Raw genomic sequence first — 18,828 nt, forward strand, 5'->3', positions numbered from 1 at the left:
GGTGTTAATAGTCTCAAAATACATGTAGGGAAATGCAAATGTATGGTCCTGATGGTTGTGAGCCAATCAACAATAATAACCAAAAACTGTAATCATTGCAAAATATGACAAACAGTTAAAGCGTGAATAGCAAGGGGCAATTTTCTAGGGGCGATGCGTGGGATTTCTCCCTTCCTGTTCTATATACAAAATGTATCCCCCCCTCTAAGTTAATAAATGCTACTTCAACAATATACCATATATTATTCACCTCAATATAATGAGCAGCTTTGGTCTGCTCTACACCAATATGTACTGAAAAAGAATCGCTACGTGAAACCTACTCCCTAGGCAAGGCAAGGCAAGGCAGCTTTATTTGTATAGCACATTTCAGCAACAGGGCAATTCAAAGTGCTTTACATAAAACATTAAAGAGCAGTTAGAAAACAATTTAAAACAATTTTAAAACATTAATAAACAAATTAAAACAAGAATAAAATTGATCGTGCAGTATAAGAATAAAAGTTACAGTGCAGTATAAGAAATTAAAGTTAATAAAATAGATTATTTAAGGAAAAGCAACATCAAAAAGATAGGTCTTTAGCTTAGATTTAAAAGAACTGAGAGTTGCAGCGGACCTGCATGTTTCTGGGAGTTTGTTCCAGATATGTGGAGCATAAAAACTGAACGCTGCTTCCCCCTGTTTAGTTCTGACTCTGGGGACAACAAGTAGACCTGTCCCAGACGACCTGAGAGGTCTGGTTGGGTCATAGTGTAGTAGCAGATCAGAAATGTATTTTGGCCCTAAACCGTTTAGTGATTTATAAACCAGTAAAAGTATTTTGAAATCAATTCTTTGAGGCACTGGAAGCCAGTGTAAAGACTTCAGTACTGGAGTGATGTGATCCACTTTCCTGGTTTTAGTGAGGACTCGAGCAGCAGCGTTCTGAATCAGCTGCAGCTGTCTGATTGATTTTTAGGGAGACCTGTAAAGACACCGTTACAGTAGTCAAGTCTACTGAAGATAAAAGCATGGACAAGTTTTTCCAGATCTTGCTGAGACATAAGTCCTCTAACCCTTGATATATTTTTAAGGTGATAATATGCTGATTTTTTAATTATGTTAATGTGGCTGTTAAAATTTAGGTCTGAGTCCATGACTACACCAAGATTTCTGGCTTTGTCTGTTGTTTTTAACATTGTCGTTTGAAGCTGAGCGCTGACCCTACTAGGGGTTGCGCAGACTAATTGACTAGTCGACTTTACTACTTCACAATTACATTTTGGGCTTGACGTTGACTACTCGCTGATCATGTGGTTTTGTCACCGACAACATAGACATGTAGCACTGTCACTGACAAAAACACAGCTCTTTTGGAACTTCATTTGAAAGCCACGGAACATTTGGGACATAAGGACATGGCGAGAGAGATTGAACAGCGCTGCCTCGTAGCTGTTTGGATTTCGGCTACATTAAAGGATGCTTGCAAAAAGCTGTTGGTGTAAAGACACGCAGGAGCTAGGTGCTATTGCTGACGTTACACAGAGTCCAACGTAGGAGGTTTGAGTCGTGCTACACTTAAAGCTTTAGTGAGTAACTTTTTTTTTATATTAATGAATGTCCATAACATTCAAGCCATTGCCAAATGAGTTGCTACAAAACTAATTAAGACTATCAGCTCCACACAACTCTCTCTGGATTTCTCAGTATGACTATGTTCAGAAGATTGTGTCTTCCGGTGACTTTTGCGCGCAGAAGCTCAAGTGAAGATAGTTACCTCTTCTGAAGAGTCCATCATGTTTTTTTAATCCTCTGTGTCCTCGCAACTGTGTGGAGGAGGGGTGGCTGTGTGCAATCACGGAAGGCTTGTATCATGTGGACGCGCTGACAGTTTTGTTGTCATTACTTAGAATTCCTCATGGGGGCGACAGAAACTACGCACTATAGCTTTAATGGCCATTTAAATTGTGTGCACACCTAACTATGCATAAACCAAATGCATTGGTTGCCAACGAGGACGGACAATAGACTTTGCACTGACCGTTTGTTACGGCATCTTTTGATTGACTGACTATCATGGAGATGCGCAGACATAATTACCGGGAATGGTGTGCGTGAAGTTTCCGCTGGTAAACCCATAGTGTGAGTAGCGGTTTTGAAGCAGAAACTGAAAAACGGGTAACAGGTCAGTTAAGGTCGATGCAAAAGCGCTTGCTGATAAATTGGACAGGTTGCAAAATGCTAGAAAGGCTAAGCTACAGAAAGCAAGCATCTTAAGAAAATCAATACAAGGGTTGTAATTAAAGGGTGACAAAATGCAAAAGCATTCTCAACTCCTGTGATTTTATAAGACTAGTGACGAGTTTGAAAAAAATGTCAATGACTTCATCAGCTACTAGTCGGCGTCGACTTGACATCATATCAGAGTCAACTTTAAATCAGTTTTTTTATCAGTTGGTTTAAATTACTAACTTCTAATAAGCTGATACCTGACTAAGTCTATAAGAGACCCGCTTGTTAAAAAGAGTTGAGTCAAAGTCTACTGTAAGAAAGTTCATTATAAAGTGTGATCAAACGTTTGCAAAGTTATTCCTTAGTATGATACATATTCCCTTAATGTGTTAAAAACATACACAGTTGTATATATCTACAGCCATCTAATGAAATAAACTTCTGCTAGTGACCACCCTGATGCAGATAATAGGGGTGATGTCAGTATGTGCTATAACACAGGAAGTTCCTTTTCTCAGAACAGTCTTTGGTCTCCACGCTCCCTGTGTTGTTCTTGGACAAGGCTCCACAGTGCTGCACCACAGTGGGGCAGAGGGGCAGGTCAGAGTACAACATACTCGCCCCGTTCACCCACAGCCATTCACCGGCCAGGAAACGGAGGCCTGCCCACACCTAAGGAGAGGAAAGATCTAATGAGCCTCCACCTGCTGTCCACAAAGCATTTCCCCCTTATAGACCACCATCATTATGAAAGAGACATCTACAAAACTCCAAACAAGGTCACTTGTAACTATTTGTATAATTCATTTTCAAACCATTAAGGTTTAACATAAATTTGTACTTTCCAAGAGCCTAGAAAAGCTATGTTTACGTGCATGATGTAATCTCAATGTGAAGTTTATGAGCCATGATGGTGGAAACTGGGAGAAAGAGATTCTTATGAGCAGAAGCAGCAGGCCGCACATCAAAGAAGCATATGTGCTTGGTGAGAAGCTTTGATTGGAGTAAATGGGCACCATCTTAGAGTTCGGTAAACAGTACTTTATCATAATTATAATAATAATCACAATCACTGTGTTTTTTACATCTTGAGGATCACATTAGCCTGGTTGACACCAGACCCTTCTCATTTGTAACTGAGAGTGGGTCTGGGCAAGATTAATTCGCAGCTCATTTCCAAAGGGGCGCCACCAACGGACGCTGCTCAAATGCCTCTGGGCGTTCGTATTTTCGTTGTCACACCAATACTGGAAATGGCTATCAACGTGTTGTTTAAATGCTCCGATAAAACACAACACATCTTTTTCAGCGTCCTTGCTGTCTCCACATAATGACTTAAAGCTCATGAACACACCAAAGTCGGAAGAATGGCTTTCCAACCCAGTAATGGGACCCTACAAGGAGCACATTAATGCACCATTGGCTTTGGCGAAGGTCTGCGCTTTTTGAGTGCTATTCCAGTTTTTTTTTTATGTATTGTGTGTATTCCGTTTATTTAAAGGGACAATGCTCAGTGCATTTATTGCACCAGCTGTAGCTAAAATAATTTTAGGCAGTCAATTCACAGCAAGATGGTCCTGATTGGAGTCTTTCTTAGTCAGGGTTTCAATGTTTCCCTGTGTTTCCTCTCACAGTCCAATAATAAGCTAGTCCGGATAACTCAAAATTGCTGTGAATGTAAGAGTGACTGGTTGTCTTTCCTTCTGTATGCTTTAGATCAACTGGCGCACTCTCCAGGATGTACCCTGCCTCTCACCTTATGTATAGGTGAAGGGGAATAAAAATGTAAAGATTTTGTGTCGCATGACTGTACTTTTCACACATATCAAAGACACAGTGTCAAATAAAAAGTAATGGTTATACAGATGAAGTATAGAATAGAATAGAATAGAATACACTTTATTGTCCCCGAGGGAAATTTGTCTTGGGCACAGTGCCACATCCGTTGCTTCACAACACAGACAATATGTAACATAAAAACATTCTCAAGTTAAATACAGTCAAATAAAGTGAAATAAAATAAAATCAACATAAAAGTGAGATCAGCACAGCGTCCTGAGACACAAGGACACAAAAGCACAAAAGACAAAGAGGACACACATGACAGCACAGAAAGCACAACATCCTGAGAATTAACTGTAATAATTAAAGTGCGAAATGCTAAAATAGCTGGGGTATTTACTACACCCCTGCTCTGCTGGACTAAAATGTACTATTGGAGTTCAGCAGCTTAACAGAAGTTGGAATAAATGATAACTTTAGTCTGTTTGTTTTACATCTTGGCACACGGAATCTTCTGCCTGATGGCAGAAGTTCATATTCAGGGAAGAGAGGATGTAGAGAGTCTGCGGTGATTCTTTCAGCTTGTTTTCTGACTACTTGCTCATACAAGCTCTGTATGGGCTTGTACTCTTTCCTCCCTATTATCCTCATAGCTGCCTTGTGTGTGCTGACCAGCCTGCTTTTTAGCTGCACTGTTAGGTTGCCAAACCATGCTGTAATTCCATATCTAATAATGCTCTCCAGAATCGCCCGGTAGAACATAAGCTTGATCTGGCTACTTACTCCAAAGTACAGATGAATAGAATTTCCCCTCCAAGTCATAGGCCTTCTGACTGCCAGCTAACTGGTAGAAAATAAATGATTTAAAAAAGCTTAGGCTATGTTTGCTCTGGGAAAAAAAAACATGTTTTTTCTGTTTTTTTCTGTAAAGCCATTAAAATTTTCCTCCAAATGGGCTCCACCGAGCATTGGTTAGTGTGGATGTGTTTTCCCACCTTAAAGGGGAACTATGCAGTTTTTTTTTGCTTAATTTACCTTAACTGAACAGCTTCGGCGTCATTGGAATGGTTATATGACTTTTTTTTAGTTGAATGGTGGTCGTCTTGCCCCCCCTAGTGCCTGTGAGTGGAAAAACCACCCTTGCAACTTTCGGCTGGCGAGCCGGCGGCCTCAGCGTAGGAAGTATTGTGTGATATCAGGTCTCGCCATGTAACGAATTATTTCACGGCACTGCACACATACAGGAACCGGCTGGCTATAAGAACAAGGTAGCGATGGAGTTTTCCACACTATCGTCATGGCTGAGCCGGCAAAAAAGAAGCAGAAAGCTAGGAAAGCATTGTCGGAGGAACAGAGAAAGAGGAAACGACAGACTGACCGAGAAAGGAGTCAGACACAAGTCAACATAGGAGCTGCCAAATATCTATTCCAAAGCTGTAGGGGGAGCTCTATAGAGAAACCTGTGAGCAAAAAGTGAGAAAACAGCAAAGAAATTGCCAAAACTGCATAGCGCCCCTTTAAGACATGGCACCTATAAAAACATTTCTTACATGTGACTGAAAATGAACCCACCTCCTCAGTGTCGGCCTCCATGACCCTGTTCATCACGTAGTCTTGGTCTTCTCCAGGCTGCACGCTGACCAGCTCGTAGCGAAGGGTGGGTTGGGAGGTTGAACTGAGGGCTCGGCAGTGCTCCAGCGCCTCCTCCCATGTCTTGTTCTCCTTTACCAGGACCAGGTTGTCCACATAGCAGAGGAAGGGAAATCGAGCAGAGCAGTTTTGGGTAGCCATCATTTTGCTCTTCGAGGAGATGGAAACACAGTCGCCGTTCCCTGGCTCACTCGGTGCCCAATTTCTGTACTGTGACAGACCTGTGCTCCACCTCCATGTTCCCCCTGCAGAACAGATGTTTGAAACTTCAGCAACACAGTTGAGATGAAAGTCTGATTACGGTTTGTCAAAAAGTTAACTAGCAATCCCAACATTAGCTTTTTGGCTAAAGATGGGGGTTGAGCTGTATTTTGCAAGAAAACAGGAAAAAATAACTAGGGATGCTAATTTCTTTCTGACCGTTAGCCGACCCTTGTAAACAGAGCATTAACCTAACAGGGAACGTCCCTGTTCACCGTGCGGAGGGCTTGGACATACTTTCCACGTTCTGTGGACAGCTGCAGACTTGTTTTCGGTCACGTAGCCACGTTAAATGTACCGTCGTGGACACATGCAGCCACTTTCCTCGAGGAGATGGAAATACAGTCATTATCTGGCTCATTCGATGCCCAATTTACTTGACCATCTACCACTTTGCTCGTTTGGCCTAAAAAATGTTGAAGACCCCTGGTTTAACTGATAGTAGCATCATATCCGTCTAAATCCTTACGTCAGTAACTCCATGGTACATGTTTCAGAATGTAGACTAATTTGATTATAGCAATCCTCAACTCCTTTCTCCACTCTGTAGGAATATTGCATAGGGTGTATTGCATGGTCAGTTTTCTTAATATGAATATGATCTGAATACATAAGAGCAGTTTATAGGATGCAATTGTGTTGGTCTTTACCTTCTCTGTGCAGTCCAGTCCAGACTGGAAAGTCCTGCTCATGGACAGTTGAGTATAGGTCGTTATTGTATAGGAAAGTTGCCAGATCTCGGTATTTCTTACTCTGGCAATACTGCTGGGCATCAGACCATGACTTTGACTGTGGTATAAATGTGTATTTGTTTGTGGTATAGATTGTGTACTCGATACAAAAGAAAAAGTAGTATCCATCACAACTTCTGGCGTAAAACCTTCAAGAGAAATATGGACAACAAAATTACAAAGAGCAAGTATTTGATGCCTGAATTCAATGTGTCAGAAGAACATTGGGCGTACAGTTGACTGCGTTTTTCATATTAGGACCAGACCAATGTTTTTGCAGATTTAGCCTATTTACTACAAATAAAAAAGTGTTTGCACGACTGCTGTCATGGCATTTTCCAATTCAAATCATGCTTTTGAATTTTGAGTGCGGCCCCTATACCCTCCTATATCGTGGCCAAGAGAGCTCAATGTGCTGCAACTTAAGAAAACACATGCAAATAGACCAAACACAAGCAAATTAGGAAACATGGAAATACAGAAACGCAGCAAGTAATACATAACATTGGAACCAAGAAAACATTGGGACAAAAAACGATGAACTGTAAAAAGAAGTGTATTAGTGAAACCCTTAAGCTGCTTACACACCAACCAGACGGCCATCCATCGGCAGAAAAGGCAGTTGGTCTGATCAGTCTCCCCGAGTTGGTCAAAAATGCATCAGAACAAACCGAAGCGACGAGACGTAATACGTCTCCATAACAGCAGGCGGCGCTAATCTGTATTGTTGCCCAAAAAATTAAAACCGACAGCTGATTGGACGAATGCGGGTCACGTAGGTCTGTTTTCTCCAGAAATTTAAAGCCAGACTGTCATGGTGGCTTGTTTAGAATATGATCTCATATTGTACTAAAATAGTTCATATAGCTCATTTCAGGTCAGTTTAAAAGATTTTTGTCAGATTTTGAGAGACTTTAGTCACGGTCATTCTGCTCCTCGTTTGCGGCTTAGCACTCATTTGAGTCCAACTGCCGGCAGTGCCCACCCTGCCGATTATACATGTGAAATCGGCCAAAATGAAGGACGACGGCCCCTCGGACGGACGAAGGCACGGAACACACTGAACAGACTCGAGTCACGACCTCACCACACTGCCCGACGGCCGATTATCGGCTCTGGGTGTCCGGGCCTTTAGACGTGTTTTAAAAAAAGGTTTTTGATTGCAAAACGCATGAAAATATATATTAATGGTCCTAAAAAAGTTATTTGGCATTTGAAAATGGTATAAGCAGGTCAATGCCCTTTGAGGCATTCCTTAGCAGGCAATTAATGAATTTATGGAAGGCGGCAGTCAAATACTTTCAGTGCATTTAAGTTGTAGTGCACAGAGCTCTCTTGGCTACCGTACTCCTGGCAGCCATCAGCTTGTTAAGACTTAACTTCATGCCTCTATTACCACACAACAATATGTTTGACAACAATATTAGATTGTAATGTTTGGTGACCATTTAAATATAAAAAACATCATTAATAAATGGTGAACAAACAGTGGTTATTTTTCTGTTAACAAACAATGACGATTTATTTTAGAATGTAATCTTATCATGTAATAGAAAATGATTAGTTTATAAATGTAGATAGTTAATACTTTGTCAATGGTTAATTGTTTTGTATTCCACTGATAAGCATTATTTGCATTCTAGTATAAAGTTACAACTAATGCTTATAATAATTATAAATAAGAGGTTTATAAAACATTAAGTAACATTAACTGGGCCCCATTATAGCTTTCTTGGTGATCTCTAAAAGTAAAATGATTATTTGAGCACTGATAATAGCTCTCTACATAATTTTTATAGAAGATTTAGAGTATGTATTCATCATTAACAATGTATCATAATCAGCTTGAAATTCATAATAATCCAATAATAATAATGTTTAATAATGTTTGATGGTTTCCAAACAATTTATAAAGGTTTACGAATCATTTGGTAATCATTAAAAATACTTATATACATATAACATGTTATGTATCCAACAAATAAATGACAGAAATTAAAGCATTAGGTTGACAAATAATTATCATTTCAATGTTTCTTAACAGTAAAATAACTAAAAACTAAAGTTAATTGACTGTTCAACATTTATTAGTGATTTGGGCTGGCATTAGCTCAGTCTGTGCCAGTTCACCTTCTGGGCACTGCCAAGGTGCTCTTGAGCAATTCACCGTACACACACACACACACACATACACACACACACACACACACACACACACACACACACACACACACATACATACATACATACATACATACATATATATATATATATATATATATATATATATATATATATATATATATATATATATATATATATATATATATATATACACACATATATATATATGTGTGTGTGTGTGTGTGTGTGTGTATTTATATAGTGTTGCCAAATGTTTAACCTTATAGAATAGCTGTGGGTGGCTGCTACAAAAAATTAAGAATACACACAAAATAATCTGTTTAACATTCAAAAACATTGTGTAAGTCTTTAAAAATGATGTTAGAACAGTCTCCATTACTTTTGGTTGGGGTAATAGACGATAGCACAGTTTTCGTTCCATGGCTCGTTATACCCCCAGTGGTACTGATTTTGTCCAAAGTTGACATCCATTCCATATTTATTAGACCAAATCCAGAAGGTGTTATTGAGTTTGTGCAGGCTGATCCATGCATGATAAGGCCCCACATTTATGCTGTCTGCATTTGACTTCGTAAAGATGGTGGCCAAATCAGTGTAGGAAGTTGAGCTGTTCGAAGAAAAAATAAAACATGAAAAAACAAATTATTTGCTATGACATCTGTCAAAATACAAGTGACTCAAAACTAAATTATACTTACAGCAGAGGAGGTTTTACATGGCTGATGGGAACGTCATACATTTAGCAGATTTTTTGTTCATAAAACAAAGCATTGGACAAATTGTAACTTTGACTTAATGACAACACTAAATTAAAAATTTAAGTAAAGGGATCACCAAAGTTACTATTAACTGTACTGCATTGTATTATGGACAAGTGATGCTGATCTACTTAGCTTTTTTAAATTATATTTAATTTCCAACGTTACATTCAAGCCATAACTACAAATTCTAACTTATTTTCTTTTAACCTTTTTTAACCAGGAAGAATGAGATTTAAATCTCTTTTTGGAGGGAGACGTGGCCAAGACAGCGAACCATAACAAGGGAAGACAATTCTAAAATAGAGCACAGTAAAAACAGGCAAAAGACAACAACAGATACATCATACAAATACAAAAGCCAGTTTAGGAATAGCAACTGCACTCTTTAGTTTTAGAGTTTAGAGTTTTAAACTCTCCCAGGGAGACAAAATCAATAAACTGATGTGTTATGAAGGTTATTCCGTGACCAGGGGGCAAAATAGAAGAAAGCTGTGCTGCCAAGCTCTGAACAAATCCCAGTTACCTGGTCTCTTCTAATAGCTATTTATGTAAATGTCAGTAAAACGTAAAAGCTCACCTCCTGCAGTAGCTTTGAGCGTCCTGCCAGGTGTAATACTCTGAGATGTACGAGTAACCTCTCTGCACCACTGATCCCAGTCCAGACGCAGTACTGCTCAGGTTGAGCAGGAGGAGGAGGAGGAAGGGTCCTGAACTCTTCATCATCATCATCTTCAGAATTCTGTTACAGAGAGCATTGTATTTATTTGACCCTTTCGCTGCCCCCTCTCTCTGACATCTCTCCAATTGTGCATGTTTAGGTGCTGAGTATGTGTGTGTATTTCAGGCCTGTGTGTTATCAATAAAGTATACAAATTATAAAAAAAAAAGATATATTACATTACACCTGGATATTGTTTGTAGTGAGAATAAACACTTAACTTTGTTGTTTTTTTATTCTCAGCAGATGACCTTTTTTTGAAGAAACAACTTGCACATCCAAAAAATCTTCTGTGCAGGTGCGTTGGAAAATGACATCAACTTGGAAACAAAGGAACAAATCCCGCACTCTGCGCTTGCTATAGCATCACCGTTTATTTTTTGGTCCCTCGCGACCTTCATCAAGAGTATTTCAAACCACAAACACAACCGGGCTTAAATACATTTTGCCCCTCCGATTCGGTGTACCCAGGTGTGGGACAATAGACGATCACTTTTCAATGGGAGTACTCGGAGGGACTGAAAACGTTACTTTTTTTTGTAAATTAACGGTGATGTTATAGCAAGAGCAGAGTGCGTAATTTATTTCTTTGTTTCCAAATTCTCAGCAGATGAAAATGCAATCACAGACCCCTTAATATCTCAGGCAGTTAAAGACCAAAAGCATATTTGTGAATATTGTAATCATTTCTTTTTTCATTACATTTAGCTGGCACTTTTATCCAAAGCGACTTACATTTGCTATATGTCAGCAGTCGCATGCCTCTGGAGCAACTAGGGGTTAAGTGTCTTGCTCAGGGACATGCAGTGGGAATTGAACCCATATCTCCCACAACAAAGGCATGTGTCATATCCACTGCACCATCACCATCCAATACAAATTGCTCATTAGACAATTAAAACCAATAATGGACATTAAACTAAAAACTTTGCCAACCACTAACAACCACTCAGCCCCAGTGTTAATGTGTTCAGTCAGAGTCGTTACCTGTCTTGATGTTTTTTTTGCCGTTTCTTGCTCTGCGACGTGTTCAGTCAGAAACACCCGTTGCTGTCCAACATCCAGCTGAACATCTCACTTCTTTGACTTCCACGTATAAGAACACTCATTTGACTAGCAGACACACTTAAACCAACTCTCAGCTTCCTGTCGCCGCATCGCCAGAAACTATTTGAATGTTGGCAAATGAAGCAGAGATTTACCTACAGAACTGGAAAAAAACAGATCCTGGTGTTGCTTAAGAGACACCAGGAAACGGGCAAATAAAACTTCTATCATTGCATCATTGTAGGCTACTGTTCAGAGTTGCGTCAGAACGTCTTCAAGATGGTTAAAGTCAACCGTTCCGACCAGACCCGTCGCTAGACTTCAGTCTTAAGGGGGGCACATGAAATACATGGGGGGGCACAATTATTATTGGCGTACAGTACGTGTATGTATAATAATCATATACTCTTGTTATACTATTCGCATGTAATCATCACGTTAAACATAACCAACAGCAATATGACCAGGTAGCCTATATAGCCTACAACACATTACATAGAAGCAATGTTATGAATATCCATAAAACACTTGACTATACAACATATTAGATGTAACACCAGAAGCATCTCTCAAACATTGCATTTTAAAGCAGTCAACAGAAGGATATGCATTGCTATGCATGTGCCATGAGAGACACACGCACGCACGCACACACACACTCACACACACATACACAGAGACTTTGAACCTACCGGTACTTTGAGTGGAGACAGCATGTCCTCTCTCCAGTCCCTCCTGTCATTTGAAGCTGCATGCTTATTTAAGCCCTTGTCTGTAAATCTTAAACCCCTTAATGAAGAAGGTCGCGTCCGATGATACAGATGTGAATTTCCTGCAGGCATAACAAAATGCAGAGTCCTTTTCCACGAGTAGCCTACGCAAGCCAGTCCCTGTTCAAATGCCAGCTACAGCTACGTTTTTTTTTTTAACCAAACATTTTGACTGGATATTTCCTCAACACAACCTGTTTGGGTTTGTCCGTCACACCCCCTGATTCAACAGTTAGTTGTGGCCCAAATGCTGCCCCAGTCGCAGTTGCACTTGACCTGCAGGTCCTGCCAGGCCCAGGGTCGGGCTCCACGGAGCTACTAGCATCAGGCTCAGACTGTCGTCCAGGGGCTCCTTCTCCAACGACAACATCAGGAGCAGGCTTCAAAAGTAACTTTTTCGTCTACCAGCCAAATGGCTAATGAATGTTCAAATATTACCAGCCACTCAGATTACAATTGGGTTTTTTGGCTGGTGAGTGAAGCAAATCTACCAGCCACTTGCATATTTCACCAGCATTTGGCTGGTAAACGGTGCTAATTTGGAACCCTGATCAGGAGGCGTCGGTGTCGTATCCAGTTTGGCAGAGGAGAATGTTGGTGGGCTTTTCAACCACTTACCATGAGGAACTGAAGCGAGTAAGCCGGCGAAAACTCATCCAGCTTTCAAAAATGTGCGGTAACTGTTGAGCGGCTACACTGACGTAGGCTACGTCACGTCGTAGCCTAACTTTATTTTTAGTAAGGCCGTGATAGGCTGTTGCAGTTTAGATTCCCATCAATCAAACAAAAATCACACCATTGTTTATTTATATTTATAATGTTTTAATGATAAAGAATGTAACATTAAAGCAACACAAAATTAGCAACTATGATAATATAAAATTAAAGTAATTTTTTTAAGAGATCTGTGCCTCAAGTGGGGGGGGCACAAGCATTTTTTGGGGCGGGCCCGGCCCCCTATGGCCCGCCCATAGCGACGGGTATGGTTCCGACACAGGTGGCAAGCGTCAGTGCCAGAATCCATCAGCGGCTCCATTTTCTATGAAGACAAACTGTTTGGTGCCAGCAAAAATATTATGCCAATCTTTAACAGGGCGAAAATAGAGTACATCTTACAGTAGGGTATCACCAGCTGGTTTGGGAAATTTAACCGTTAAATCTAAAGCTCAGATCCTCAACCTGGTCAAGACAGCAGGCAAGATCATGCTAGCCCACTTACCCCTCAGGATCTGTTTTTGTTTTGTTTAGGTAGGCAACTATCAGACAGGCTAATAGCACTTGATCTGACAGCTCTCATGTGCTGCAATATAAGTTTTGTTGAACTCAGGGAGAAGGTACAGGTTCCCAGTGTGCAGACATAATTGCTGTAAACTTTCATTGCTTCCTCTCTTAGTTAGGCTCATTAACGAGGAAATAATAGAGGATGAAAGGAAACAATCTATGGTTTTAACAACTTATTATTTATGTATTGCACTGATATATGACGAATCTGAGCAGTACGTTCATATATTTATGACTTTTCTCTGTCTTCACAAAATGAACTTGCTTGAACTTTTTTTGTTTGCAGGGAATCCTGTATAAGTGTTATGCTCCAGGGTTCATTAAAAGCAGGTCTCATGTGTTAACCTTACATTTTTCTTAGTTTTGTGTGTATATATATATATATATATATATATATATATATATATATATATCAAATAAAGCCAAACTGTTTTCCCTGGTATAAGACCCTGTTTACACCTGGTAATAATATCTGATCTGTATTTGCAGCTTATATCTTTATAAAAAAAAAGAAAAAAAGAAAAGTACAGCAGAAGGCTCATTGATTGGGGTTCACTGGTATCATATGCCAAAAAGTGGTCATGCACCAAAAACTGTAACGTAAATGCGTGCATGCAAAACACGTTTAGAAGGTCACCTACCTACTTCCTGCTGCCCTGCAGAAAAGCTACGGATAAGCCCTTAATTAATAGAGGCTATAGAGCATCATCACTCTCCTAGACCTGGGACACGCTATGCATGTTAATAAGTCCACAAGCTTTGCATATTGGGAGCCCCTATTATACTCCTTTTCAGCATCATATTTGTACTGTTTGGGTCTACTAGAATAGGTTTACATGCTTTGAGCTGTGCTCAGGCAGCACCTATGGGCAGCACATATGAAAAACTGGGCTGGCTGAGGAATTTCAAACAGGAGTGATGGGTGAGATATTTCAGACTGTTGAGAAAAAGGGCCGTCTGTGGGAGAGAAAGTTCCATTTGGAGTGAAATGTGTTTTTTTGTACCTTTTTTGTACCATTTATTACATACTCAGAAAAAACTACATAACACACTAAAAGATGGGGAAAATCCAAAAAAGCATATAGGGGCTCTTTAAGACCGGCAACACAAAGAAAGCGGAAGGTGAGAGATATTCGGCGTGTCAATATTAATGCTTCATCCACACATTCTGGCGCAGAAAAGCAAATTGCCTTCGCCACAAGAGCCATGAATCAGTTTACACAATATGAAAATACTCTATAGAACAACTTTGTTTGGCTCGTTTTCTGTCTTCTGTGACCTGTGTGGGGGAACTAGCAAGCTAGCTAACTAGCCAACCATTTGCTGGTTGGCTAGCTGGCTTTCTGGTTCTGTCATGCTTTCAAACTGCATTAGTTACATAAAAAAACAGTAGTGGAAGGGTGTAGAATGGGCCAAGGAACCCATTGCATTTAAGGGCATATCCAAAAATCACAAAGTGGATACAAAAATTAAGAGGTCTGCTCTCTCATAGTGCCCTTAGTTTTTTTTTAATGAAACTTTACTGCAAAAAAACAAACGACCATCTGTCAATCGGGTTAAAATATCCAAGATTCTGGTATTTGTTGTGAGTAAGCGCTCACTTAAAAGTATTATAGTAGTAGTCCTTAATGTACTAGTACCTTTATTAGCATGTATTTATATTGGATAATCTACAGAATACACTATCAAATTGACCTGTTTTTGCAAAAAAAGTAATTTCCACAAAAAAATTAAAACAGTGAGGAAACAAAGTGGAAATGTGCTTCATTTCTTTTTATTTAAGTGAACTACTGTAACGCTTGTTACAGCGTTAATGTTCTCTGCAGTTGGGGCTGTTCAAATACAATGAGTGTCTTTGGTCTACACTACACCAATAATTATTGAAAAACCTATGTATAAACCTACTACATTTTTTAAATTAAGTTGATGTAGCATTTTTGTAATTTAATAATATATGAAGACTTGATCACACATGACTAAGTCTATAAGAAACATGTTAAATAGAGTTGAGTCAAAGTTTACAGTCAGAAAGTTTTATTATAAAGTTTGATCAAACTTTTGCAAAGATATTCCATAGTAGGATACATATTCCCTTAATGTGTGTTGAAAGCCTACACGGTTGTATGTCTACTGTCTTGAGAAGCTGTGTGCCAACTTAGATAAACTTCTGCTAGTGACCACCCTGATGCAGATGATAGGGGTGATGTCAGGATGTGCTATAACACAGGAAGTTCCTTTTCTCAGAACAGTCTTTGGTCTCCATGCTCCCTGTGTTGTTCTTGGACAAGGCTCCACAGTGCTGCACCAGGGGGGGGCAGAGGGGCAGGTCAGAGTACAACATACTCGCCCCGTTCACCCACAGCCATTCACCGGCCAGGAAACGGAGGCCTGCCCACACCTAAGGAGAGGAAAGATCTAATGAGCCTCCACCTGCTGGCCACAAAGCATTTTTCTCCACCATCATTATGAAAGAGTATGTGCATGTTCAAAAGTTGTTTTAGTCGTGCAACAGAAAACTCAGATTGGACAGATGGTCCAGCTAGTTGTCTGGATTTACCCTGCAGAGATCTGAGGAGCAGTTAACCATAGTCCTCAGAAATCCACCAGAATGAGTGGCAGAACGCCAACACAAAGCGGAAGGTATCGGACATCCGGCCGAAAAGAGAGGTGGAACGTCGTGGATATAGACGATCTAACACCTGTCTGTGTACGATTACCACAATACAGTTTCTGGCGGATGATCACTCTTTGGCATATGACACTGGTAGCCGGTGAACCCCAATCAATGAGACTTCTAGATGTAGAGATTTTTTTATCATTCATGACTACATGTGTCACATGACTTTCTTTTAAAAAGGTGCAGTGTCAGAAAAAAAGATTCACTAGGCAGAAAATAAGAAATCAATTTGAAAGCTTACGCTTTGTGTTTGCTATGGAAAAAAAGCACCTTCATTCTTTTTTTTTGCTGTAAAGCAGCTACCAAACCCCGGCCGGGCGACATGCGTCGCCACATTGTGTAGCGACATTTTTTGAGAGGTGCACGTCAAGCTACGGCATAGGATCCACAGAAGCATAAAATCCCGCTTTACACGGGTCACTGAAAATGAACCCACCTCCTCAGTTTCGGCCTCCATGACCCTGTTCATCACGTAGTCTTGGTCTTCTCCAGGCTGCACGCTGACCAGCTCGTAGCGAAGGGTGGGTTGGGAGGTTGAACTGAGGGCTCGGCAGTGCTCCAGCGCCTCCTCCCACGTCTTGTTCTCCTTTACTTTTTTTTTTTTTAAGTGCTTTATTAAGTTTTTACAAAATTACAATTTATACATTTAAACATACAGTAGGCTACCTGACAATATATACCATACAAAAATTACAAGAAAATAACTAATAAAACAAAATGTGCAAACAAAACTAAAATATAAAGTGCATAGAGCCTCTCATAAAGTGCATAGAGATATTTATAAAGTGCATGGAGTTTTTTTTTTTTTTTTTTTATATAAAGTGCATAGAGCGATTTTATAAAGTGCATATAGAGTCTTTTTATAAAGTGCATAGAGCGATTTTATAAAGTGCATATAGAGTCTTTTTATAAAGTGCTGTAGTTCACAGGTTAAAAGTGTCCCATGGAAGGAGCTGTTTTTTGTCCAGAGTTTTTCTTCTCCTGAGTTCAGCTAGCACTTGTTTGCACACATCGTCACTATTTATGACTGTTTGTTGAATAACCATACAGCATCTTGTTTTCCATAGCTTGATGCATACAATACATATGATTATTTGTAAAAGTTCTTTTTGTTTTTCTGATAGAGTCTCAACAACAATACAATACATGACAGATTTATATGAAATTACAAAATTAACACCATACACTTTTAATTTGTCCCAGACTTCTTTTGCCCTATAGCAATCCATCAAAAGATGCTGTTGGGTCTCGTCTTCGTCACAATTAATCATGGGACACTTTTTTGTTTTTACATAACAGCTCCATGAAACTACGGCTCTAACAGCAAGTCTATTCACAGACATCAGCCATCTCATATCGCGAATGCTCTCCGAGAGGTTCTTATTTTTTAAAAATTTCAGGAAAAGAGTTCCTTCGTTATGTGTTAAATTTTTATAATTAATGTATCCACCATATTTATAATCATTAATTTTTTTTTAAAATCATTTTACTTGGGAGGCCATTCCAGTCAATATTAAGATTTACATATTCATACATAAAATCTCCGTAGATCAGATAATACTCTGGACCTTGTCTGGCTCTCCCTCTCCGTTTCCTCCACTTGGAGCGATCACCGGTCCAGAGAGCATTCCTAGAGATGGCTGCTGACATGTTTTTAATAAAGGCTATGTACAATTTAATTCTCATATCTACTGCCCCTAACCCCCCATATTCTTTACTTTTATACATAATTTCTCTTTTTGTTACTTCCCTGGTTGTACCCCAGACCAAATTTACACACTGTTTATTCAATTTCATTATCATTTTATGAGATGGAGGAAAGATATTGGAGGAAAGATATTTGGATATTTGGAGTAAAGATGGAGGAAAGATATTGGAGGAAAGATATTTGGATATTTGGAGTAAAGATATTTACCTACAGAACTGGAAAAAACTGATCCTGGGGTTGCTTAAGAGACACCAGGAAGCAGGCAAATAAAACTGCTGCATCATTGTAGGCTACTGTTCAGAATCACATCAGGACATCTTCAAGATGAGTCAGTCACTTTTCTGAACACTGCTCGTGATATTTTAAACAAATTGTACCCAAACCATGATCGTTTTTCTTTAAGATTATTTTTTTGGGGCTTTTCTAGGGCTGGGCGATATGGACCAAAAGTCATATCCCGATATATTTTGGCTGAATATCGATATACGATATATATCCCGATATTTATTTCCGCGAAGTGAGAGCAAATGTTCAGTCAAAGCCCAAATCAAATATGACATGTCACAAGTAGTTTCATAGAAACAGTTGCAAAATCAAATAAATAATAAACCGGTTTCTTCACCTGGTTCATGATTAAATGCTCAGCTGTTCAAATAACAATAAAATGTAAACCTAAATACTGTATAACAGGAGTAACTTTTTTGAAATCAAAGCTCCATAGGCTATTTGTGATTCGTTCCAAAGGTCAATTAAGCTTTTGATATTAATATAATCTACTTTGTTCAAAATGTAATGCCTCATGCCTGTAAGCCTAGGTTATAGTCCCATTCTTCCACTTGATACTGCTTCCACTTAAGTAAACTAAAAGATGAACTATCGACTACAAAACAAAGAAACTAATTAATGTGTTAATACAAAGAATATTTATTATGATCGGTTCACAGATCTGAGTTCAAACGGAAACTTCACCCTTCTGAACTAAGAGTTTCTGCTTCAAGGTGAAGTTTAAACAGACTGAAATGTCCAGGCTCATTCCTCCACTATTTATTTCTGTATGTATTTAAGCGTTACATGTAATTTTAACG

General features: G+C 39.4%; 2 protein-coding genes across 2 annotated transcripts; both read right to left on the reverse strand.

The window, feature by feature from the left end:
* Positions 1–2,352: 2,352 nt before the first annotated feature.
* Positions 2,353–6,757, reverse strand: LOC120556133 (dromaiocalcin-1-like). The gene is made up of 3 exons (XM_039795536.1): positions 6,556–6,757; positions 5,567–5,889; positions 2,353–2,884 (listed from the first exon to the last, which is right to left on the reverse strand). Exons 2-3 carry the CDS (start codon positions 5,786–5,788, stop codon positions 2,693–2,695), a joined length of 414 nt encoding a protein of 137 aa, XP_039651470.1. The 5' UTR covers positions 5,789–5,889; positions 6,556–6,757; the 3' UTR covers positions 2,353–2,692.
* An 8,612-nt stretch (positions 6,758–15,369) lies between these two features.
* On the reverse strand, positions 15,370–17,663 carry LOC120556513 (struthiocalcin-1-like). The gene is made up of 3 exons (XM_039796158.1): positions 17,597–17,663; positions 16,472–16,626; positions 15,370–15,756 (listed from the first exon to the last, which is right to left on the reverse strand). The coding sequence occupies exons 1-3, from the start codon at positions 17,661–17,663 to the stop codon at positions 15,565–15,567; spliced, it is 414 nt and encodes a 137-aa protein (XP_039652092.1). The 3' UTR covers positions 15,370–15,564.
* Between the last annotated feature and the right edge of the window lie 1,165 nt (positions 17,664–18,828).

This window comes from Perca fluviatilis, chromosome 3 (assembly GCF_010015445.1).
Source record: "Perca fluviatilis chromosome 3, GENO_Pfluv_1.0, whole genome shotgun sequence".
NCBI lineage: Eukaryota > Metazoa > Chordata > Actinopteri > Perciformes > Percidae > Perca > Perca fluviatilis.

Coding starts and splice junctions, on each gene's coding strand:
- LOC120556133 (XM_039795536.1), bottom strand. CDS start 5,788: ATGATGGCTACCCAAAACTGCTCTGCTCGATTTCCCTTCCTCTGCTAT. Junction 2,885..5,566: donor TGGAGGCCGACACTGAGGAG/GTGGGTTCATTT, acceptor TCCTCTCCTTAG/GTGTGGGCAGGCCTCCGTTT.
- LOC120556513 (XM_039796158.1), bottom strand. CDS start 17,663: ATGCTCTCTGGACCGGTGATCGCTCCAAGTGGAGGAAACGGAGAGGGA. Junction 16,627..17,596: donor AGAGCCAGACAAGGTCCAGA/GTATTATCTGAT, acceptor AAAAAAAAAAAG/TAAAGGAGAACAAGACGTGG. Junction 15,757..16,471: donor TGGAGGCCGAAACTGAGGAG/GTGGGTTCATTT, acceptor TCCTCTCCTTAG/GTGTGGGCAGGCCTCCGTTT.